This window comes from Coregonus clupeaformis, chromosome 2 (genome assembly GCF_020615455.1).
Source record: "Coregonus clupeaformis isolate EN_2021a chromosome 2, ASM2061545v1, whole genome shotgun sequence".
Taxonomy (NCBI): Eukaryota; Metazoa; Chordata; class Actinopteri; order Salmoniformes; family Salmonidae; genus Coregonus; species Coregonus clupeaformis.
The window spans coordinates 1,122,737-1,147,529 of NC_059193.1; the positions used below are offsets into that span (position 1 = coordinate 1,122,737).

General features: G+C 44.7%; 1 protein-coding gene across 3 annotated transcripts in view; it reads right to left on the reverse strand.

Moving 5' to 3' along the window:
• Nucleotides 1-233: 233 nt before the first annotated feature.
• Nucleotides 234-24,793, reverse strand: part of LOC121550041 (plexin-A4-like) — a 415,766-nt gene continuing 391,206 nt past the window's right edge. For 2 of the 3 annotated variants that reach the window (XM_041862120.2, XM_045225661.1), the window contains exons 28-32: nt 21,484-21,674; nt 15,983-16,152; nt 11,034-11,246; nt 5,033-5,183; nt 234-4,537 (exon numbers count right to left, since the gene is read on the reverse strand). In XM_041862120.2, coding sequence (XP_041718054.2) covers nt 4,442-4,537; nt 5,033-5,183; nt 11,034-11,246; nt 15,983-16,152; nt 21,484-21,674 — 821 coding nt within the window. In that variant the 3' untranslated portion in view covers nt 234-4,441. The other variant, XM_045225663.1, reaches the window with a different exon arrangement.

Sequence of the window (24,793 nt, forward strand, 5' to 3'; positions counted from 1 at the left end):
CAACTTCAAGTGTACAATTGCTTTTCTACAAAGGGTTACCATACAACATATTAAAACAAAGTGCTATAGGTTTCTGCATCACCTGTGCTGTTCTACTCTGAGGGAAACGGTGCATTTTGCTTCCCATTATATGAAATGAATTCCATTAATTCCATTTCACACCTGCTGTGCCATCTAAAATAACAAGATTTAAATAAATAATTTCATATGAATGAACACAAACTACAAACCACTTTGTTTCATAATAAAGTTTATTCTATATTACAAATAGTATTTTGTTCTTGACTGCAAAATAGGAATGCATTATATTTACATACACAGGTATACAATTAATTATAGCAAAGTTAGAGAAGCTGGTCTTTCCCCCCCAGGTTTAGCTTTTATCTCTTTATAGGATACTCTTTATCTCTCAGCAAATATGGTAATAGTAAAAGTATTTTCTACTGTTTCTGTAACACCTGCTATAACACTGAGCTCTAGAAGGACCTATCTTTAGTTCCTACAAAACGTTGAAGGTGGAAGCTTTATCGAGTACCTCGGCAACAAAGGGGTCAGTAGTCTCAGACGAGCTTTGTCGCTGGGGAGCATGGGGAAAAATGGAAACACCGTATGTTACAACACCGGGGGGCAGATTCACTACGAGATTCTAGGACATTCATTCTCTTCACCACCAAATAAAAACAATGGACTTAGAGAGGAGGAAACTTTTGGGTAGCTAGACACAATATGATACATGGGTGATAGTGGGTCAATTTACAGCCTCTAAACTTAACAAGGGCTCCTAAACGTTGAGTTCCCTGCCAAGCTCAGTCTTATTTCCCAACTACATTTCCTGGGAAATCACATTTTCCATCAGACTGAATGAATACAGTAGATTCCTTTCTATTCTTTCTTATGGTTCATTTGATTACAAGCTTTGTGAACAGTTTGAAAATGTTGGCAGTGTAGAACGTCCAGAGAACGCGCTGTTCATGAATGTACCCCCTCGAACCTGAACACCAACCACTGACAGAACACGCCCCTTTAGACAGTTGAGGATGATATGTTCCATACATTTGACACAATGGACAGGGATGGTATGACAGAAATAAAACACAATTTACAAAACTCAATCAACTAAGTAAATCAAAAGCTTTCAGGATCAGAACTAGTCTGGTTATTGAAGCTTCCAGACACCTGTTTGTCTTTGATTAGTTAATCAAGAGACGTTTAATCGTTTGAAACTGTCCAAAGGAGAGGGGGTTTCTGAGTAAAAACAACCAGTATCTTTTCAGTAAGTGTGTGCAGTCCCCCTGTTGATGTAACAGTAGAATCGAAGGACAGCAGATATTTACAGACAAGTCATCTATGATTGACTTGAATGTATTGTACACCCCATAAGACCATAAAAATCCCAATAACGAGGATATGTTGTGAGCTAAATGGGTTTTGTATGAGCAAACTTTTGCATTGAACCCTGAAAGCCCTCTTCCTAATGCTTGTTCTGTATGCACTGAGCTCTTCAGATCAAACAACTGTCAAAACAGAATCTAAAAAACATATCCACAACTATAGTAACGTGCTGCAATAAGACGTTTACAAGGTAGCTTTGCAGCCAGTCCTAGACTTACAAAAATAAATGTAACATTTTTTATAATAAAATAATAGAATCAAAAGGTAAGGTTATAGGCTAGGGGAGATAGTTTCCGGATGAAAACACAGACAGACGCTAGAGATGCAATAGCAGCCAAGACAAGAGCAAGAAGCTCACTGGAGAATCAGTCTACCAGACCCAAAACCTGAGGGCTCTGGAACTGGTGAATAGTCACAAACTAATGAAACATGAATATGGGTGGGTGGTAGAGGACAATCTACCTTAAAAGGACTAAGCAAAAGGACTGAATGAAGGAAAACTTAGTCATGAGTTATTGTACTATATCAGTCCATGAGAATCTAAAATAACCGTTTTTGCTTGTGAACCGTTTAAAAGTTTCCTAGTAGCAGTAGATAAATATATTTGATTGCAAGGCAGTTCCGTTTCATAACATCCAAATAGGTCAGCATGCAAGGGTATATAATATATTGGATTTTAAGGTACCACTTTATTCTTATTAGCATCTAACACTTTCACAAAACATGTTAATGAGAGGTTTGCATGGGCTGAACAGGAGATAAAGGTTCCACCTTAACGGTTAGTTATAGTTTTAACATGAACAATCCACTTTTTTCCATCTGATTTTTCTTCCAAGCAAAGTAAAGAAAATAACACATCCACGTCATCATTTGCAAGGCTTATTTTCTCTATTTTCCTGTTTTTTTTTGTTTTAGATTGAAGTTTTACATGCGCTTAAAAAGCCAATAAGGACTCAAGGTGGACCGAGGGCGGTCTTCACACATTCACATCACCACATGGGGCACGTTGTCAAGGCAAAAGAAAGGTCAGAGGTCTAAAGGAAAGGAGGGTTTCTCCATCGTTTCTCCATCTCTCTCTCTCTCTCTCTCTCTCTCTCTCTCTCCATCTATTTATCTATCTCATCCAGGTTATCACATTCCACAAGTCTGTTCATGTCCGTTAGTTTCCGGTCGTCTATTTGACGTTCACTTGTTTGTTTTTCCCACTCTAGTTTCAGCTTTTTGAGGCTTGGAGAAGGCCGCAGAGGACGACTACACTAACACACAACATGAGCGACCCAGAGCGCTCCGAGTTTGGGATTCCCGCGTGGAAGCTGTCTCCACACTTGTGCAAAAAAACTGACGTGGAAAACCGGACAAAGAGGGAAGAAAAACGGTGTGCCAAACGCGGGAGAAACCGGGACGGCGAGGAGGGCGGGACTCGTCCGCGGCTCCCCCTTCGGCACACTGAGGTCAGAAAATCACACAGGGTTAAGTTTTTGTTGGTTGTTGTTGTGGGGTGGGTTTTTCTTTCACCAAATCCTTTTCCTGTGTCATTTCCTTTCCTTTGTAGCACTTTAAATACATTGTTTTAAATGACTTTTTTTGTCTTTTTAAATGTCAAGCTCCTTTGGTTTTTCGGCTGACCAGTTATGTCCATCACTTGATTCCCCCTGTCCCAAGTCTTTACAGAAGGTCCAGTGAAAGAATCACTCTCTCTCTCTCAGCAAAGCAGATCCCATTTAGGCAGTACCGCACCGTCTCTGTCATGTGTAAAGCACGGGTCCATGGTAAGACTGCTCTAGTAAAGCGTCACTCTCCTCCTCTCAGTAGATGTCAGTCAGCTCCCCTAGTATTCAGACAGTGTGATCAGAGGGTGTATCAGAAGTAGTGTTTCCCTCAGAACAGGTCTTGGACAGCTGCAGTGTGTATCTGTTTCTGTGTGTGTGCTTTGATAGACCGGCGAGTGACCCCCATCTGTTAGCAACACACACGGGTCAGACTGACCGTTCCAGATGTCAGAGCGGTCATGTCACTATGGTCAAGAGTTGGACGTGTGCTTCTTGTCACAGAGGAGGACCAGACAGACCTGGGTCTGCCCTCCACTAATGAGTCTTAAAGTAGTCAGGATAATTTAGCAGGTACCACACAAGCCAGACGGATTCAGAAGATGAGCATTGTTTTATCTATAGAGTTACATGGAGGGGTTGGTTGGTGGGTGGGAGCAGACTTGCGCCAATGCCACAAAGGGGACTCTGTTCTTCTCTGTGTTTCAAAGTCAGTCAGGTTTACAGAAAAAAATTGAAAATTCAAGAAGCACTAACTCTCCCCAGCCCCTATCGGAGTCTCTTTAAATACACCTCAAAGCTACATTGAGAAAACAAATTCTGGAGTTAGCCTATTTCCCAATCATCCAGTTACAGTATGTATGAATAACTAGTAGGAACTGTGTGAACCAGGCAAACCTTCCGTTCTTTGCCTTCAGAGGTGGGCATTTTGCTTTCCTCATTGATATAATACCACTTTGTTTTTCCACATTTTATGTGATGTTGACTATAGCACTACAATTAACTGTACTTTGTAGTAGTTTCATTGACTAATATCCTATTCAGAAAGTCTGAACAAATTGACGCCCAACATTGTGGTTGCAAAATACTTTGCTATCAGCGTTATTTTGAAAGGCAACATAAATAGAATGTTTGTTTGTTTCTCCCCCAACATGAAGGTGTAAATTATGGCGATATGGTGAGCTGGCAGATAACCACCCCTCCATCAGACTCTTCTACGCAGCAAAGCTGGGATGAGGCCTTCCCATTTCATGGTGGGAAAAGCATTCCCTAGCTCCGCCGCCTCTCCAGTCAGTCCATCAGCCAGTCTTCTCTACACGTCCTATGAAGCTGAGCGGATGAGATGCCAAACACTTGTCAGGAAGAGGAAGAAAAAGGGAAATGTGTATTTGAAAAGGAGAGGAGTTCTGATGATGATGGTGAAGAGATCGATGGACAGGTCTTTGCTCAGGCACGGCTCGGTTTCTGACGGGTCTCCCAGTGCGCCCTGGGAAGTGCGGTCCTCAGCTTTCCAGGCTCATGAAGGCCACCACCTGCTCCAGCTTGAAGGAAAGTCTCTGTTTCCTGGCGGCGTCGTCCTGCTCCAGCGCACACACAATCTGTCAGAGGGAGACACACACAGCCAGTCCACGTGTTAATGTCAGCCACTTACTAAATGCCCAGCCTCACACACCAGCTAACAATGGCGGAGTAATGGCACATACAAGAAATGTTGTTTCTGTATGACAGTGTTTCTCAAACCTTTACTCTGGGACCACTAGACATCTCACAATTTAGTTGAAGACCTGAACTAGCACATCTGATTCAATGACAGAATGGCTTGATGATATAAGTTGACAAGTGTGCTATCTCTGGATTAGAACAAAGACATGGTTGGGAGTCCTCCAGGAGAGGTTTGAAAAACGCTGATATACGGCGTCTGGGTTGCTTGTAAATGTATTTTATATACATAATCCAGATCATTTGAACCTACAAGTAATCTACAATACATGTCTAGTTCAAACCCAACTGTGAAAGACTGTCTGTGTGCCAAACGGCACACTGCTTCCTGTCTTGAGTAACGTGTGATTTTTGTCCACAGTGTGTTGCCGTACCTCCTCTGTGTATTTGCCCACGTAGGAGTAGATCTCACTGAGGGAGCTCATGCTGTTGAACTCGTTAATGTGCATCCGGGACTGCTCTGCCAGGTACGCATTCATGTCCTGGTCACTGATGGCCGGCATCTTACTGATGTCTGAGTAGTACCTGTGGCGTTAACACACATAGCAGACTGTATTAGTGAACTCTACAATAACTATATTTACATACACACACGCACCCCAAAATGATTTATTCTTGGTCTTTAAATTTCACGGTGGTCTTTCAGTGTTGTTTCAAGACTGAGTGACGTTTAAGCCTTTAGAATAGGAATGATGCACCGTTAGAGACAGTTGTCTTGCCTCCAATCACTTTTCACAGTCTAAGCAGCCCTGAGAAAACATTTAGCGGAACCCCCTGCCCTGACTCTCAATAGACATTTACATTTTTGTACATTGTGTGTGTGCATGAATGTGAGTCCTGCAACTAAGCACTCCCATTATAGAACAACACAACGGAACCAGGCGGAGTGTTGTCTGTCTGAACCGCTAAACAAAGAGCATGGAACACATCCAAACCCCCACACACTCCCACACTCTCTCTCTCTCTCTCTCTCTCTCTCTCTCTCTCTCTCTCTCTCTCTCTCTCTCTCTCTCTCTCTCTCTCTCTCTCTCTCTCTCTCTCTCTCTCTCTCTCTCTCTCTCTCTCTCTCTCTCTCTCTCTCTCTCTCTCTCTCTCTCTCTCTCTCTCTCTCTCTCTCCCTCTCTCTCCCTCTCCCTCTCCCTCTCCCTCTCCCTCTCCCTCCCTCCCTCTCCCTCCCTCCCTCCCTCCCTCCCACAGACACACACAGAGAGTGTGTCTCCAGGAAGCTCTCAGCTGCATCAGGGTAAAGAGAGCTGGAGGAGGAGAAGTAATCAGTCAGTGTCAACAGCAGCTGAGGCCCCCCTGTCAACTCTTTCATTAAAGATGATCATTACCTGTTTAATTCCTGCGGCACAACTGCTCCTGGACACCCCAAATTTAGCCAGATAAGTGTGTGGTGTGTGTGTGGAGAAAAGAAACCGAGGCTATTAAGCTAACAGAGCAGGATACGTGGCAGGTGGGCATTGCAGGTTACTTAAAGTAAGGAAGATCACAGGAAGGTCACACCCACACACACACACCTCGGCCACCTGCGCAGGGCAGGAGGGCAATTGGAGGAAGTGAGTCGTGGGGTTTGTGAGGGTAAAGGAAATGGGAGGTATTTCTGTCTCCAGGCAAAACAGCAGGTCCACCTGAGATCTCTAGTTCAAGTTGACGACGTTGGGCCCAATTCCAAATCATCTCCTTTCTTAGACACTTGATCTAAACATACTGGAAATCACACCTACCATACGGTAGGGGCTAAAGCAGGGGCCGGCGACCCACGGGCCAAAACTGGCCCACAAGTGATTTATTTTGCCGGCTCGCAAGAGATTTTCGTTTTGGAATTCAGCAAAAAAATATTTTAATTTAGGAAATCTGTTCCCAAGTATTCCCACAAATAAAAAAAGAGACGTATGTGATCGTGTCTCAATTTAATCAAGGCATGAAATTATTGTTATTTTCCAATATAATTTATTTTTCAGCTTAGTTGTGGTCAATTTGCAGTGTACAAATTATTATAATTATGTTCCCGTCCCCCGACCATCCGCTCCGACAAAAATCGTCCTGCAGCTAAATCTAGTTGCCTACCCCTTGGCTAGACGGTCGACTTGGAATTTGACATTTGGTATTTGGTATTTGTTGTCAGGCTAGGGATGTTGGGTCCTGCTATGCTTGATTTTGACATCCAATGAATGGTAGAATCACGATGGTAACAAGTGTACTTTTGTTTTGCAGACAGATGCAAAATCCAGTTAACAGCCTCCTTCTGTTCAGAGGTCTATCAAGACCCCCCAGAGAGCTGTGAATGTAAGTATGCAATTTCCCCTGATACACTCCTTTTTGAAAGAGGGGTTTTCACTTTGATTTCCCATTGTAATCTTCTATGAGAGCGGACGATCAAATGAACTGCATATGACGGGTCTGATGAACTTGTCATTGTCTGGGGCCAATTAAATCCCACCTCAAATACCACTCCAACTGGATGGAATGAATAACAACAGTTTGTGTGTAGTGGGAGGCTCTGGGGCTCTCTGTGTGTAGTAGGAGGCTCTGGGGCTCTCTGTGTGTAGTGGGAGGCTCTGGGGCTCTCTGTGTGTAGTGGGAGGCTCTGGGGCTCTCTGTGTGTAGTAGGAGGCTCTGGGGCTCTCTGTGTGTAGTGGGAGGCTCTGGGGCTCTCTGTGTGTAGTAGGGAGGCTCTGGGGCTCTCTGTGTGTAGTAGGGAGGGCTCTGGGGCTCTCTGTGTGTAGTAGGGGGCTCTGGGGCTCTCTGTGTGTAGTGGGAGGCTCTGGGGCTCTCTGTGTGTAGTAGGAGGCTCTGGGGCTCTCTGTGTGTAGTAGGAGGCTCTGGGGCTCTCTGTGTGTAGTAGGAGGCTCTGGGGGGAACATGTATGTCCAACCCTTGCAAACCACTCCAACCGTCATATTGTGCCAATGCGACATAAATCAACAAAACCCCAACACAACTTAAATCCTGTAAGATGTCAGCTTTCATAAAAGTGCTGAGTTAGTAAGATACAGTTGTAGGAACTCATGTACCGGCCGAGACCCACGGGATTTCTTCCTTGTGTTAAATCATTTCAGATTGCTTTCTGTGGATGTCATACAGTAATAACATGTTAAGGTAGCATCTTCCCAGAGGGGTAGAGCTCCACTACAGGGCCAGAGGCAAACCGCCCGATCCCCCAACGTACCATGACCAAGCTATAGGCTTCCATTATGGTGCTCCTAGCCCCTCCCAGGTACGGCTATACAATAACCGCTAACCTCCACAGCGCTTATGAAGATGTAGAACGGAGGAGAAATCAAAGGAAGACATGTCTCTTCTGCCTGAGTATTCCTCTCACTCCGCCTCCTCTCTTTTCCCCCTTATTTCTTTAGTTAAACTCTGCAGTCTGTCTCTTTGAAGTGTTTTTCACGGTGTGACTGAAGTGTCTGTGTCGGGCTGGATTGGAAGCAGAGTTGAAGACCTGTGGATGTGTGTGTGACAGAGTGGGGGGGTGGGGTGGGGGGGGTTGAAGATGGGGAAGGAAGAGAGATGAGGATGAGAGAGAGTGTGGGGAGAAAGAGGGGGAGAGAGAAGGAAGAGAGTGTGGAGAGAGGGAAGGGAGTGTAGAGAGAGAGAGACAGAGAGAGAGAGAAGACAGTGGAGAGAGAGAAAGAGAAGACAGTGGAGAGAGAGAAAGAGAAGACAGTGGAGAGAGAGAAGGAAGAGACAGTGGAGAGAGAGAAGGAAGGACGAGAGAAGGACGAGAGAGTGAAGAGAGACTTGAGCTTGTCTGAGGTGTTGGACTCGATGACAGTTGCTATCCATTCGAGAGCTGCGATTGGTTGCCCAAAATTCTGGGACAGGGCTTAGCGAAGGGTCAATTGTATATAGATGGGCAAATTAAATTGTGTGAATATGCTGATGGTCTCAATGCACATCACAACCTTCAGGTATGCTTAGCTCTAACAAATTAGATCTCACAATAATGTGAATGAATACTGCGCTGCTTAGATCTTACAGGCATGTGGAAAGAGAAAAAGCCCATCTACATGACTGAGATCTAATTTGCCTATCAACATGACTGTGAGATCTAATGTGGCTATCCTGATTGTGAGATGTAAGCTGTGCAGGGTTTATACATATTAGTTTGAGATCTAATTTGTTAATTAAAATAGATCTCAATGACGTGGAAGGACTAATCATACCAAAATGACACTAAATTAGATCTCACAACAATATGGATGGATCAACTAAACCTCACCTATAGACACATTAGATCTCAGAATCATATGGATGGACTAAGCTAATTAGATTTTCTGGAAAGACTCCTGACCTTAGACATGAATACTTCCTTCACAGATTTCTATGCTTCAGAAATAAATGCCAATTGGTCCACAGATAATAGGACCATCTTTATAGCCTCAGTGTGGATAGGAAGTCTCTGATTAGAATCTTATCACTCTCCCGATCTCCCACGGCTGCCAAACCCCGTCAGCATCTCCCGCTCCTAATTTCCACATGACACGTCAACAGTTTACTCACTAGCTGCAGGTCAGACTCAGCCTGTGAAACGGCCCTTATCGGTAATCAACTCAAGCGCCCCAGCAAAGAGCAGGGAACGCTAACAGTAATGCTAACAGGAACACATTGAAATGAAGCTTAACAACTTCTAGATTGGCAGTGCTGCTTTTAGCTATATAGTAGTAATTTATCTTTACAGAGAACTACGCTACCCATGATTCCTAGGAAAATGACCGCTGTCTTGACAATTGCGGTTTGGTTCTGAGAAAGTCCACATGTGGAACACAGGAAGTTGGTGGCACCTTACTTGGGGAGAATGGGATCGTTGTAATGACTGGAGCGGTATCAGAGGAACGGTATCAAATACATCACACACATGGTTCCAATGGTTCCCAGGTGTTTGATGCCATTCCCTTTGCTCTGTTCCGGACATTATTATGAGCCGTCCTCCCCTCATCAGCCTCCTGTGATGTAGAATCACATTCTGTATACCCTGTGTGTTTTTAACCTGAGGTTGACTGAGTATTTCAGCTATTTGAATTCGTCATTTCCTCTCCAAATAATGAGCACCACCTGGAACAATTGAGATAATGACAAGATCGTCTGATACTATGGAGGACCATGGAAATTTTGTATTGCAGCACATCCCAACCAAGCATCCCTACCCTCCACACACCTCTGTCCCGTCTACTGCCAAGCCTCATGAAGACTAAGGGCTTGATTCAATTCGTATCGCTGAAGTTCAGCGCTATAACACGATTGAAATTGAAAGGTAATTTCTGATTGAGCCGACATATGCAGGGTTTACTGTGAATGCAGTCTCCGCTAACGCTCTTATGCTAAACAGTCTCATCCATATTTAAAGTAGCAAACAACCACAAGCAACCATCCTCTGAAAGATAACCCATCTATAGATCACTGGGAACAACTATAAGATAACCCATCTATAGATCACTGGGAACAACTATAAAATAACCCATCTATAGATCACTGGGAACAACTATAAGTGCACCCGACAAACATATAGATCATGCACCGTTAATTCAAAACCACAAGCACATGCTTACACGCACGCACACACACACACACACCCACACACACACACACACACATACAGTGTCACACACACAGACAGTGTCACACACACACACACACACAGTATCTCAGCCTGATGAATATGGCCCTAGCCAAAACTCCTTGTTGGGTTCCAGTCATCTAAGCACCACATACATTATGTCCCTGTCCTGCGGCTAGCGCTGAGCACTAACACATAAATACTTTGGAACCGATTCACAGGCCCCATCTTTTATTCAGCACTCTGCCCCTGACCAAATAAATGGAATACAACTCTAATTTTGACAAATGACCACCACTACTGCTGTACAGCGGTGCTCCCATAACTTCAGACTCATATTCTTGTACCTGGGCAGGACAGGGAACACGCTGCGGCTCTCTGTCTGTGCCTGTCTCCCCTCTACCTCTCCAGCCCTAGGAGGCACTGCCATCCATTCCCAGTGTGTTTTCATTTGGAGTCTCCTCCATGGCCCCTGGATGATAACACTACAGCCCCACTGTGTGTACTTATGAGACAGGAGGCAGACTACAGTCTATCAGGGATGTTTATGGACCACATATTGAACTGTCCTCTCATGTTACACTCAGGTCTATTTAGAAACTTGCAAAGAGAGAGAGACAAATACTGTAGATACACACACACACACAGCACACACACACCCCAAACCAACCCACCCACCTCACACACAGCACACACCCCAAACCAACCCAACCCTGCCACCTCACACACACAGCACACACACACCCCAAACCAACCCACCCACCTCACACACAAAGCACCCCCCCAAACCAACCCACCCACCAGCCTCTCACCTCTCCACCCAGCTCTTGTAACTGGGGATGTCCTTGGCATAGAGCAGCTTGTTGGAGGGTGAGTCCTTGCCCAGGCGGTGTTCGGAGGTAGAGCAGGAGTCCATGAAGGTCTGGGCCACCACAGACAGACAGGCGTCCGTGATGCTGCTCTTGTGGATGTCGAACACAAACTGGGGGTTCTTGATCACGTTCACCCAGAACCTCAGAGGTAGGCTATAGGGGAGAGACAGAGAGAGTTAGGGAATATCATGTCATCCTGGAATGCCAGAACCTCAGAGGTAGGCTATAGGGGAGAGACAGAGAGAGTTAGGGAATATCATGTCATCCTGGAATGCCAGAACCTCAGAGGTAGGCTATAGGGGAGAGACAGAGAGAGTTAGGGAATATCATGTCATCCTGGAATGCCAGAACCTCAGAGGTAGGCTATAGGGGAGAGACAGAGAGAGTTAGGGAATATCATGTCATCCTGGAATGCCAGAACCTCAGAGGTAGGCTATAGGGGAGAGACAGAGAGAGTTAGGGAATATCATGTCATCCTGGAATGCCAGAACCTCAGAGGTAGGCTATAGGGGAGACAGCTAGACTTAAGGACATGATGTAAACACAACACCCTGGACTTACAGGGGACAGAGAACAGTCTATTACCATAACATACACAAGGTACATTTCTAAGAATGCATCTCTGTGATAGAACAACACAACAAATGAAACAGAAGACTTAAATAACAATCCTTGTTCCAATCCAAGTCCAAGCAGATTAGATCCCTGAACATACAACAACTCACATTGGTTAAAGCCAGCAGGTGGATGCGGTCGGTCTGAGCTAACACATTCAGTGGCAGAAGGGAATGAGGACCCATTCACTTTACAATCTAGTACACAGCTTGTTGCTGATGCGTTCTATTTGATGTGTGCACGATTTAATAAAGCCCTAATCTTAAAAGCAGGCAGCGCCAGGGCTTCATGGTTTCCAGCTGTGTCTGGGGGCTTCGCTGGGGGCTTCACACTGACACTGTTCCTATTGCCTTGTTTAGACATGCAGCCCATTCCATGCCTGTCTAGAATAATCAAAACACAAGTCTGTTTATTATTTGTTGGCCTGGAGAGAGGTAGCACAGATGCTATTGTGTATATTCTCTCTCTCTCTCTCTCTCTCTCTCTCTCTCTCTCTCTCTCTCTCTCTCTCTCTCTCTCTCTCTCTCTCTCTCTCTCTCTCTCTCTCTCTCTCCTGACATTTGTCCTACCCCCAACCTGCTTTACAATCATTCAGCTGTACGACCTAACAAAAGAGGATTTGGCGAGGGAAACCTTGGCATTATGACTGAATTAATCTGGACGAATCTTCTGGGATTAGCGGACGGATCAAAAGGATATTAACACCGCCGCGATGCAAGTCTTGATTGTCGTCAATCTGGCACAGCTGGCCAATGCTAGGTTAAGGTCTAGATGGTTTCCGAGGCGAAAGGTCAGATTTAAAGAGTCTCTTCACACGTTCCGTCTCTGGACCATGTCCATAATGATATTTAGAGTTCAGTGAATGTGACACAATACAGGTTTATGTGACAAACTATCGCTAGGAGACGATAGAGAAATGTGTTTGCATTGTGGCAATTGTTCTGCCAATACCTCCTTACAAGCTAACTTTTCCCCGAACTGTATGTAAAGTATGTTATTCATACCAGGATCGAAGCCCAGGGTAGACAAGCATGGGTATGAGTGATGACCTGAGCTCTGCCTAAGTGGTATTTGGTTATATTGCAAGGCCATTGATCATTGTGCATCCTCTACATTGATTGTTGTCTGTGGGGTCTGAAATAACATAGCCTTGCTAAAATATATCCAATGAGTCCAAACACATTGGGATATATAGGGAGCAATTGTCTCCTTTGAATTGACATCTTCTGACATATTTTACAGATGCTTGAATGTAGTTGTTACTGCTTTTTTCTTTCCAGAGATGAAGCTAAAGTCTTCACAGATACTTAATGTGGCTCTGTGATCTGTAAACTGTCAGTCAGACATCAACAACACTTCCACTAAGGGAAGGTGAGAGTGTACAGCACTGAGGCATTACGCTACAGTGTAGTGTCCAGGCTAGTGAGTGTTTAGCCTGGTCCCAGATCTGTTTGTGTGGTCTTGCTAACTCCTATGGTTTTTTCAGTAAATGTTATTGTAAAAATTTTTGGGCAGTGTAAGTTGTTCGGAGAGGTCATGGTTTGTTGAACTTTGAGGTCATTGGTTTTTGTTTGGAATGCATTTTGCGGTGAAGGATCAGTCTCTGTGTGGTTCCATTACCATGGAATTGCCTTAAAGTGACTTTGGGCATCTTGAAAAGCACTTAAAATAAAATGTATTATTATTATGGTCATTGTCACGGCTAGTGAGTGTTGGCCTAGCTAACATCAGCAGGATTAATCCCTGGGTTTCCACAGAACGAGGATGGATTAATATTGACCCAATACCCACAAATCAAATCAAACAACAAACAGTATAATCTTGGATCATTACAGAAAATACTGTTACTCATACTGTAGCCTGGGTAGAAATAGAATCTAATCTCTATATGGAGAATGTGATTTAGTGACTGTAATATCACTGTAATATCTCCAGACTGTTGTCAAACTTCAGAGGGATGTGTCTTCCTGCCTGCTGCTGCTGTCGTTGGGAGAGTGTGGTGGTTTTATGTGATTAAGGACACAGATGAGTTGTGTGTGCTGTGTAGTGTGGGCATGTGTGTGCCAGTCTGCTCTAGAAGCTGCTAATTAAAACACTGCTAGCTGAAGGGACACACACACACACACACACTGAAGAAAGAGGAGGAGAGGGAGATGTCGACACACTGACTGCTAATCCAAAAGATACCATCTGGAGGAGCTCTAGGAGTCTGTGACTCAAACGCACAAACACAACACACACACAGACAAAGTGATGCAGAAAGGCATGCACTCGCACAGGTATAAAAACAGATGCGCTTCCCACCAGCCTCCTCTGCCGGCGGATGATTACACAGTCAACCAGGGTGGATGATGACACCGCCAACCATGGTGGATGATTACACAGCCAACCATGGTGAATGATTACACAGCCAACCATGGTGGACGATCATACCGTCAACCACAGTGGAGGATTACACAGCCAACCATGGTGGATTATTACACAGTCAACCATGGTAGATGATTACACAGTCACCAGGGTGGATGATTACACAGTCAACCATGGCGGATGATTACACAGTCAACCATGGTGGATGATTATACAGTCAACCATGCACTGGACTGAGTGATGATGAAAGATCTGTCTGTCAGAGGCTCTTCCTGTGCCAGCCTGCTTCTGGGAATAAAAAACTATGGCTGACAGGAAAATAGTCTATTATCAACCCCTAAACAAATAAAAACTGTCTTAATGATGAACTATTATACCCACGCCTCACATTCATTCAGTCTATTAACATGGTCTACATATCTATGAATAACTCCTGTACAGAAAAAGGTCTAGACTTTAAGCTCATAGACTGCTCTCATCCAGAGACATGACAATGACAGGATTGTTTCTTGGAAACCACACACAGCTGTGTGTCTCTCAGTTTCAATCTCAGGTTAGGTTGGATTATTTCATTCTATCTCTGCTGCTGGAGAAATACACAGGGCAGAGAATAATCTGGTTTGAAGGATAGGCCACCACTGCTTGGTGTAGGCCAGGGGACATGGTGCTCTGAGCTGGCTGGGGGTAGTTAATAATCTGGTTTGAAGGATAGGCCACCACTGCTTGGTGTAGGACAGGGGAAATGGTGCTCTGAGTGGGCAGGGTGTTGTTAATGGGTTGTGGATGACGACTGGACCTGTTGTAGTATCACTCTGAATGGATCAGCTTTTTGTTCTAGCAGAATGCAGTCTTTAACAACACTCAGGGGTGGAAACACATGCACACACAGACAGACAGACTGTCACACACACACACACTTACTCACATGCACACACACTCTCACAAACAAACAAGCAGAAAGCAACCCATGCAGAGAGAGGACCTGGAACTCCCTGACAGTGGAATCAGCACCAGGCACTAAGCGTTGTGTAAGTGTTGCCGGTGTGTTATGATAAATGACTGTTTAACGTTCCCCCTCTTGCAAGAGTGATTCCATTAATGTCTAAATGTTGCAATAACGCAGAAGCTGGGAAGGATAAAAATTATGACCATAAAGTAAATAGTCTCTCCTTCCCCCTCTCTCTCCACTCTCCTCCGGCCGACTGCCCCACACACCAATTCCCAGCCCCATGGTCCTTTGGACCAGAGCTGAGGGAATTGATGGGACCTTGGCGAAGGCCAGGGGCTAATTAGTTATTAGCGTGGTGTTTAACTCCCACTGAGTCCATTTCCTCTTCTCCTCCACCCCCTCCTCTCTTCCTCATTCTAATCCACTCCAGGTTATTTAACCCTGACACCCCTTCAGGAGGGGACACGGGTCTAAATGAATCAGAGGATATTCATTTGGAGTCCACTTCCTTCACCTAGCCTCCCCTGGTTTCCTCGCCCTGGCGACTACGGGCGGCTCGGTCCCGGTCGGTAACCATGGTAATGTCAGAGCCAGCTACCCTGATTGGCTGCCAGTGGGATTAGCTCTCCGTCATTGGATTTAATGAAGATTGTACACACACACCATGGTTCATGGGTAGGCATGGAGGTGGTGGTGGAGGGGGGAGACAGATTTAGGGCAATGCCATCTTCTCTCTGATATACTTCCGTGTGTGCGTGTGTGTGTGTGTGTGTGTGTGTGTGTGTGTGTGTGTGTGTGTGTGTGTATACGAGAGTGTGCATGTGTCTGTGTTTCTACCTACTGTATGTGTGTGTGTGTGTGTGTGTGTGTATGGGGAGGTTGCCGTACACTTCCAATGTTAACCTGTTTAAGTACACAGTAAAATAACAGGAAAGGCAAGATGTCTCCAGTGTCTCACCAGTTGCTTTTCCATGTGTGTCTGACATGCGGGTCATGGATGCTGTGCTTGTCAGCCTGCTCGTCCAGGAAGTCAAACATGTACTTGATGGCCAGGGGCAGGGCACTGCCTCGGTGGGCCGTGCTGAAGATGGTCTCAAACAGGTCATCCACAAACTTCTGTAAAGTGCCCTGTGGAAGCAGAGAGAGATATCAGCAGTGAGCGACAGACAACACACACACAGACAGAGAGAGAGAATGGTGACAGGTGTGTGCAAAACCACTGACCAACAAGGAGCCCGGTCCTGTTTCACTGAGATGAGGCACTTAGCCTGTCGAGCTAAAGCCCAGATCCTAGCCTAAGTGAGTGTCTTGTCCATTTCTCCTACAGTGTTGTATTAGTCCATCTCAGGTATCAGAAGCATAGCATCTTCTAAAGGCAGATCTTTTACAATCTACATCTAGTGTCTAAGGTGTACGTTTCACTTCATTAAATGCAACTGGTGTATGTGTGTCACAGGTGGCTGGTGGCACCTTAATTGGTGAGGACTGGCTCATAGTAATAGCTGGAACGGAATGGTATCAAACACATCGGTAACACTTTACTTGACACCCAGTGTCATAACACGTTATGACACAGTAATAACCATGTCATAACATGTCATAACAGCTGACATAACTTGTCATAATATGGTCATAACACTGTCATGACCAATATATTTACACCTGTTGTGACATATATTGTGTTATTTTATGGCTGGTTTTGACACCCGTATAAGAGTGTCAAAACCCACATTTATTCAAATTAGTTTTTTCCCTGCCAAGAAGTTTCCTTCCGTTTGTTTCTTAAATCTTTTGTTATTGTAATGAATTATCATCATTTTTTCATCATATTTTAAATAACTTAAATAACTTTTTTCAAATAATTAAATAAGCATTGTGACCATTGTGTCACTTTACTTGGACTAAGAAAATACATAATGACCATCATAATGACCATCATAATGCCAGATAGGCCTATCACGTACATGCCCTTATATCAGTCATCAGTCAAAAAGAGGGTGTCTTGCTCCTGAAATCTGCCCCTCGATTAATCTCTGTCATCAGCAACAGAGCATTGGGGCAGGTGCATGTCTGACATCAATGTGTGCGCAATTACAATGATAATTGAATATTGTAAAAAAAAATAAAAAAATAAAAAGACTGTGGTGTAACCTAGTGTTCTGACACTGGGTGTCAAGTAAAGTGTTACCGACACATGGTTTCCATGGTTTCCATGTGTTTGATACCATTCCATTCACTACATTCCATCCATTATTATGAGCCATCCTCCCCTCACCAGCCTCCTGTGGTGTGTGTGTCTGACTGAGAGTGTGTTTTATCCTGTGTATCTGATGGTGTTTCCTGATGTGTTTTCTCTCTCCATCTTTCTCTCTCCATCTCTCTCTCCATCTCTCTCTGGTCCTAAATCTCTGGGCTTTGATGGGAAATTGTTTTTTCACAGTTCACTTTTAATAATATCTGGGAACAGGAGGCGCATCTCCTAAGCCTCTTTGTGTGGAGGGATTAGCTCACACACTGCACCATTGACCCTAATTTGATTTAATGTTCTCGACTTTAAGGAGGAGAGAAGAGAGAGAGAGAAAACGAGATAGATAGAAAGAGAGAATCTAATCCACTTGTAACGAATGAGCTGACAGAATGAGAGAGGGAGAAGAGAAGAGAGGACAGAATGAATAGACGTGACAGTGAGGAAACCCTATCTGGAAAGAGCCACAAGCGCGCAGCGTGTCAGAAGAGGTGTGCATGAGCGGCAAATAAAAATCCCATTTTGGCTGGAGCGGTGACTGAGTCAGAGAGAAGAGAGGAGAGGAGAATCCAGTTAGCTGACAATCACAGCCGTGATTCTACCGTGTCCCACATTTCTGACAGCTTATCATTTGCCTATGAAGATGAAAAGATACATTTCTTCCTCAAACCCCGTGTCATCGTGGGGACAGTTTAGTGGCAGGGAAGCTGTTATACATGTAGAGTGTGTGTTTGTGTAATATGTGTTTGTGTGTTATATATGTGAGTATATATATATATATATGTGTGTGCATAAGGAATCCCACAGACAGACAACCTCATCATGATAGTCCTTCATCTGTCCCCTGAGAGCACAAGCTGCCATTACAGTCCACTGAAAACACGCACACACACACACACACACACACACACACACACACACACACACACACACACACACACAGACACAGACACTGAAACCTAGCCCATCATTACACTGCACTTTAAAGAAAATGTGTAATCTAGAGTCTAGCCTAAAAGATACAGTGATGCCTGCATCAGATCTACCCTGTCATTTAGGAAGAGGACAGACAGACAGTGATGCCTGCATCAGATCTACCCTGTCATTTAGGAAGAGGACAGACAGACAGTGCTGCCTGCATCAGATCTACCCTGTCATTTAGGAAGAGGACAGACAGACAGTGATGCCTGCATCAGATCTACCCTGTCATTTAGGAAGAGGACAGACAGACAGTGATGCCTGCATCAGATCTACCCTATCATTTAGGATGAGTGGAAAGAAAACAAAACAGCAAAGACTGAGTGATTGAAGGGGTGCTGATGTCGTCACAAACAGAGAGAGAGAAGGAGAAAGAGAGAGAGAGGAGGAAAGGAGGAATAGAAGGATACAATCAAGAAACAAGCCCTTTGCCCCCCCATCAGAGTGACACTGATGGACCTAAAATGGGGGATGTCAGCGCCGGGCCGACCAACGGTATTTATTGGCGAGGTAAAAGTCAAACGCAGTCAATTACAGTGCTGTCGGCCCAGTCATCCCTCACCAAGAGTGATGGTCCCCAAGATAAACCGGTTACTCCACAAAAACACTCCATCTGTAAAGATGACACGCCGTCTCTGCATCGCATTCCCCCCTGACCAGGGTAATCACAGGGAGATAGAGCATTGCTCAGTGTGTGTGTGTGTGTTATGTGGGTGTGTGTGTGTTAGTTTGTGTGTGTGTGTGTGTGTGGGGGGAGGGAGGCATGTGTGTTGTGTGGGTGTGTGTCAGTTTGTGTGTTTGTCAAACACACTTTTTGTGAGTGCCTTCGGAAAGTATTCAGACCCCTTGACTTTTTCCACATTTTGTTACGTTACAGCCTTATTCTAAAATTGATCAAATTGTTTTTCCCCCCATCAATCTACACACTATACCCCATAATGAGAAAGCTAAAACAGGTTTTTAGAAATTTGCAGGAAAAAAAGAAGAAAAAAATACTGAAATATCACATTTACATAAATATTCAGACCCTTTACTCATTTACTTACTTCTTGGGTATGACGCTACAAGCTTGGCACACCTGTATTTGGGGAGTTTCTCCCATTCTTCTCTGCATATCCTCTCAAGCTCTGTCAGGTTGGATGGGGAGCGTTGCTGCACAGCTATTTTCAGATCTCTCCAGAGATGTTAGATCGGGTTCAAGTCCGGGCTCTGGCTGGGCCACTCAAGGACATTCAGAGACTTGTCCCGAAGCCACTCCTGCGTTGTCTTGGCTGTGTGCTTAGGGTCGTTGTCCTGTTGGCAGGTGAACCTTCGCCCCCAGTCTGAGGTCCTGAGCACTCTGAAGCAGGTTTTCATCAAGGATCCCTATGTACTTTGCTCCATTCATCTTTCCCCTCGATCCTGAATAGTCTCCCAGTCACTGCTGCTGAAAAACATCCCCACAGCATGATGCGGCCACCACTATGCTTCACCGTAGGGATGGTGCCAGGTTTCTTCCAGACTTGACACTTGGCATTCAGGCCAAAGAGTTCAATCTTGGTTTCATCAGACCAGATAATCTTGTTTCTCTTGGTCTGAGAGTCCTTTAGGTGCCTTTTGGCAAACTCCAAGTTGGCTGTCATGTGCCTTTTACTGAGGAGTGGCTTCCGTCTGGCCACTCTACTATAAAGGCCTGATTGGTGGAGTGCTGCAGAGATGGTTGTCCTCTGGAAGGACCACAGAGGAACTCTGGAGCTCTGTCAGAGTGACCATCGGGTTCTTGGTCACCTCCCTGACCAAGGCCCTTCTCCCCTGATTGCTCAGTTTGGACGGGCGGCCCGCTCTAGGAAGAGTCTGGGTGGTTCTAGACTTTTTCCATTTATGAATGATTGAGGACACTAAGTTCTTGGGGTCCTTCAATGCTGCAGAAATTTTTTCGTAACCATCCCCAGATCTGACCGTCGACACAATCCTGTCTCAGAGCTCTACGGATAATTCCTTCGACCTCATGGCTTGGTTTTTGCCCTGACATTCACCGTCAACTGTGGGACCTTATATAAACAGGTGTGTGCCTTTCCAAATCATGTCCAATCAATTGACTTTACCACAGGTGGACTCCAATCAAGTTGTAGAAACATCTCAATTTCTGTAAGGGATCGGGGGTTGGCTGGGTCTAGTCAGAGTCTGACACTTCCCCGATCTACAGAGAGGGGGAGTCATCAGACTCGATCTGGTTCACCTGAGTTCTGAGCACACCTGTCAGTAATTAGTGTAGGATTTAAGGTGTGCTCAGAAGTTCAGTCGGTGCGAGGTATTGTTCCATTGTGACTTGCTAAGCGTTAATGTTCCGAGAGAGAGAGAGAGTTTGTTGGTTTTGATTACCCGTGTATCCGACCTGTGCCTTGTTGTTTGACTCCCCGAATTGCTTAATCCTCTACTTGTCTACCCCAGTGATTACCGTTCTCTGATCCTGTGCCTGTGACCTCGACTACGACTAAGCCCGCTCCCTTGGTACCTCTGCCTGGCCCGGTTTTGACCACAGCCCGCCCGACCACGATTAAGCTATTCCCTTGTCTGTACTCTAATAAAGCATCGCGATTCTGCGATTGGATCTTACCACTCTGTCCGAGCATTCATTACAATTTCGAGTCTCACTTATGTAAATAAGGTTTTTATTTTTAATACATTTGCTAAAATTTCTACAAATCTGTGTTCGCTTTGTCATTATGGGATATTGTGTGTAGATTGATGAGAAAAAAATAATATTTAATCCATTTTAGAATAAGGCTGTAATGTAACAAAAAGTGGAAAAAGGGAAGGGGTCTGAATACTTTCCGAATGCACTGTATGTGTCTGTCTGTGTGAATGATTGACTGAGTGTTTTTGTCTGTCTAAGAGTGTTAGACTGTGGGTCTGGTACATGTGCTTCACAGAGAGAGCATTGCCATATTAATTACACAGCTCCACAGTGACTGCTCGCTGGCAATCACAGCACACGCCAGAGAAATGACAGACGACACTCTCTCTCCATATCTCTGTTGCCTCCTCAGCCATCTCTGCCAACAACTCTGTTGATGAGTGTGAGTGTGCATGCATGTGAATCCTGCAACTAAGCAGTCCCATTATAGAAGCACAAAACGGAACCAGGCGGAGTGTTGTCTGTCTGAACCGCTAAACAAAGAGCATGGAACACATCCAAACTCTCTCTCTCTCTCTCTCTCTCTCTCTCTCGTCTAGGTGTGTGTGTGATAACTCACCTTGGTGGCCAGCAGCCTGGTCAGGTATATCTCAGAGACCATCTTGGAGCCACGGTCTCCTTCCTTCTGGTCCCCGTGTTCGTGGTTCTTGACCAGGTGCCACACCTTTACCCCGCTCTCCAGGTCGGGTGTGATCATGGGTGTGCGCGAGCGCAGGCTGTCGGGGCTCCCTGTGTACTTGATCATGTTCTCTGTGGAACGTAAAGAATAACATCAGGATATGACACAGAGATGAAGCCGAAACCAATAACATTGACATATACTGTAGCACAGACCATGAAGATATAACATGATCAGCACAGACATAATATAGACAGTGTAGCCGCGGGAAGATGTTTGGGGGTGGTGGGGCTGTGTTTTTATTTCGCCAACGGGGGGGTAATTTATTTTTGGACCTGCTAATACAGGACTTTTTAATATTTTTTTATTATTAATACAATTTTTAAAAATCTGATTTTTTTAGGGGGTGCTACAGCACCCTCAGCACCCCTACTTCCCGTGGCTATGGTGTGGAGTATATCTAGAGATAACACACCTAACAGAGGGGATATGGTGTAGAGTATATCTAGAGATAACACACCTAACAGAGGGGATATGGTGTGGAGTATATCTAGAGATAACACACCTAACAGAGGGGATATGGTGTAGAGTATATATAGAGATAACACACCTAACAGAGGGGATGTGGTGTGGAGTATATCTAGAGATAACACACCTAACAGAGGGGATATGGTGTAGAGTATATCTAGAGATAACACACCTAACAGAGGGGATGTGGTGTATAGTATATATAGAGATAACACACCTAACAGAGGGGATATGGTGTGGAGTATATCTAGAGATAACACACCTAACAGAGGGGATATGGTGTAGAGTATATCTAGAGATAACACACCTAACAGAGGGGATGTGGTGTAGAGTATATATAGAGATAACACACCTAACAGAGGGGATATGGTGTAGAGTATATATAGAGATAACACACCTAACAGAGGGGATATGGTGTAGAGTATATATAGAGATAACACACCTAACAGAGGGGATATGGTATAGAGTATATATAGAGATAACACACCTAACAGAGGGGATATGGTGAAGAGTATATCTAGAGATAACACACCTAACAGAGGGGATATGGTGTAGAGTATATATAGAGATAACACACCTAACAGAGGGGATATGGTGTAGAGTATATATAGAGATAACACACCTAACAAAGGGGATATGGTGTATAGTATATATAGAGATAACACACCTAACAGAGGGGATATGGTGTAGAGTATATATAGAGATAACACACCTAACAGAGGGGATATGGTGTAGAGTATATATAGAAATAACACACCTAACAGAGGGGATATGGTGTAGAGTATATATAGAGATAACACACCTAACAGAGGGGATGTGAAAAGAAAACATCTGAGCCAGCACAGTACTGTTCAGGTCGCCACGATCAAGTGAAAAGGGTGAGAGATGATAACATAGACAAAACACACATTAAAGACAGACGCAACATAAACCAAAGACAGACAAAACAAAACACAGGGGGTCAAGCCATACTACATAGTTATTCTAAAGGATACTACACAGTTTTTCTAAAGGATACTACATTGTTATTCTACAGGATACTACATAGTTATTCTAAAGGATACTACATAGTTATTCTAAGCATACTACACAGTTATTCTAAAGGATATGAAGTCAAATAAGCCAAATTCGGTCGAAGCTTCAATAGTTTGTCTGGTTTCAGTTGGAAGCTTCAAGCTACCGAGCCTTGAGATTGGACATTGAAACTTTTACAACAGCTTGCGCATGGTTAATTTTTCATGGCATCTTTTTCTCTCGGGAGGTAGAATACGCCTTGGCACAACTCGCGGACACAAAATCAAACAGGTGTATGGCGAGATTAAATATTCATGTGCCCACCCCATTTGACGAGAGTGGCGATGACATTTAAAAACACGCCAGCTCGATGAATGTTTACACAGCGTGAAAATAATTGATCAGTAGGCCTGCTGGTCGAGGGAGAGGACAGTGAAATAAAGAATTGATCAGTAGGCCTGCTGGTCGAGGGAGAGGACGGTGAAAAAAAAATTTGATCAGTAGGCCTGCTGGTCGAGGGAGAGGACGGTGAAATAAAGAATTGATCAGTAGGCCTGCTGGTCGAGGGAGAGGACGGTGAAATAAAGAATTGATCAGTAGGCCTGCTGGTCGAGGGAGAGGACGGTGAAATAAAGAATTGATCAGTAGGCCTGCTGGTCGAGGGAGAGGACGGTGAAATAAAGTGTGTTTTTGCCAAGGCAGACGCTGCAGAAATCAATCTGTCCTTCCAGAGAGAAACGCAGGAAGAGTGAATGATGGAGGGAGAGAGGAAGAGAGGAGAGGGAGGTAAAGTACTAGAGAGAGAAAGCAGCTATAGTGTGTGTGTGCATACTGACTCCTGGAACTTGACTGACTGGCCACTTGGAATGATGGGAGTGTGTGTGTGATAAAGAAAGTGGTGGTCGTCTTCCAGAGTGTTATTGAGTGGGCTGGTGTAATAGGGCCGGATGACATGTTCGGTGGAGTGGAAGTGGTCCCTAGAAGGAGCGCTCCATACACACACACAGTCCTTACTGAAATACTACCATGCTGACATATCACACAGGAGTTTTGATTAAGAAAGGAAGCTCTCTCTCTCTCTCTCTCTCTCTCTCTCTCTCTCTCTCTCTCTCTCTCTCTCTCTCTCTCTCTCTCTCTCTCTCTCTCTCTCTCTCTCTCTCTCTCTCTCTCTCTCTCTCTCTCTCTCTCTCTCTCTCTCTCTCTCTCTCTCTCTCTCTCCTCCTCGCTTCATCTCACTCAATCACTTTCTTCCTTCTCCTTCCATCCCTCTTCTTCATCATCCCTCCTTATTTCTTACTCTCTCCACCTTCCTCACTAACGTTCTCCCTCCCTCTCCCTCTCTCCTTTGGCTCCATTACAATCAGTCTCTCCTCTCCTCAGTGCTTCTCCATTGTGATCAGTCCAGTTCAAAGTCAACCCCCCCCCTTGTCTCAAGTGGATCTGGCATCGTTTGAAGTCAATTCCCCAACTAAGTGAAGAGATTCTGTCTGCCTCCATCTCTATCTCTCTATCTCCATCCTGTTCCCTCTCTTTTTCTTTCACACTCACCCTCCTTTTTCTTCCGTCTAATTTGAGTCGAGGAACAGAGGCAGGGAGATGAGGTATGGAGATGAGGTGCTAGCTGGCTAATAAAGCCGTCATTTGATGTGTCTGGAGTGTTTGAGGCCGGGCGGCGCCGCCTTTGATCTGGGTTTGATTTGATGGCTTC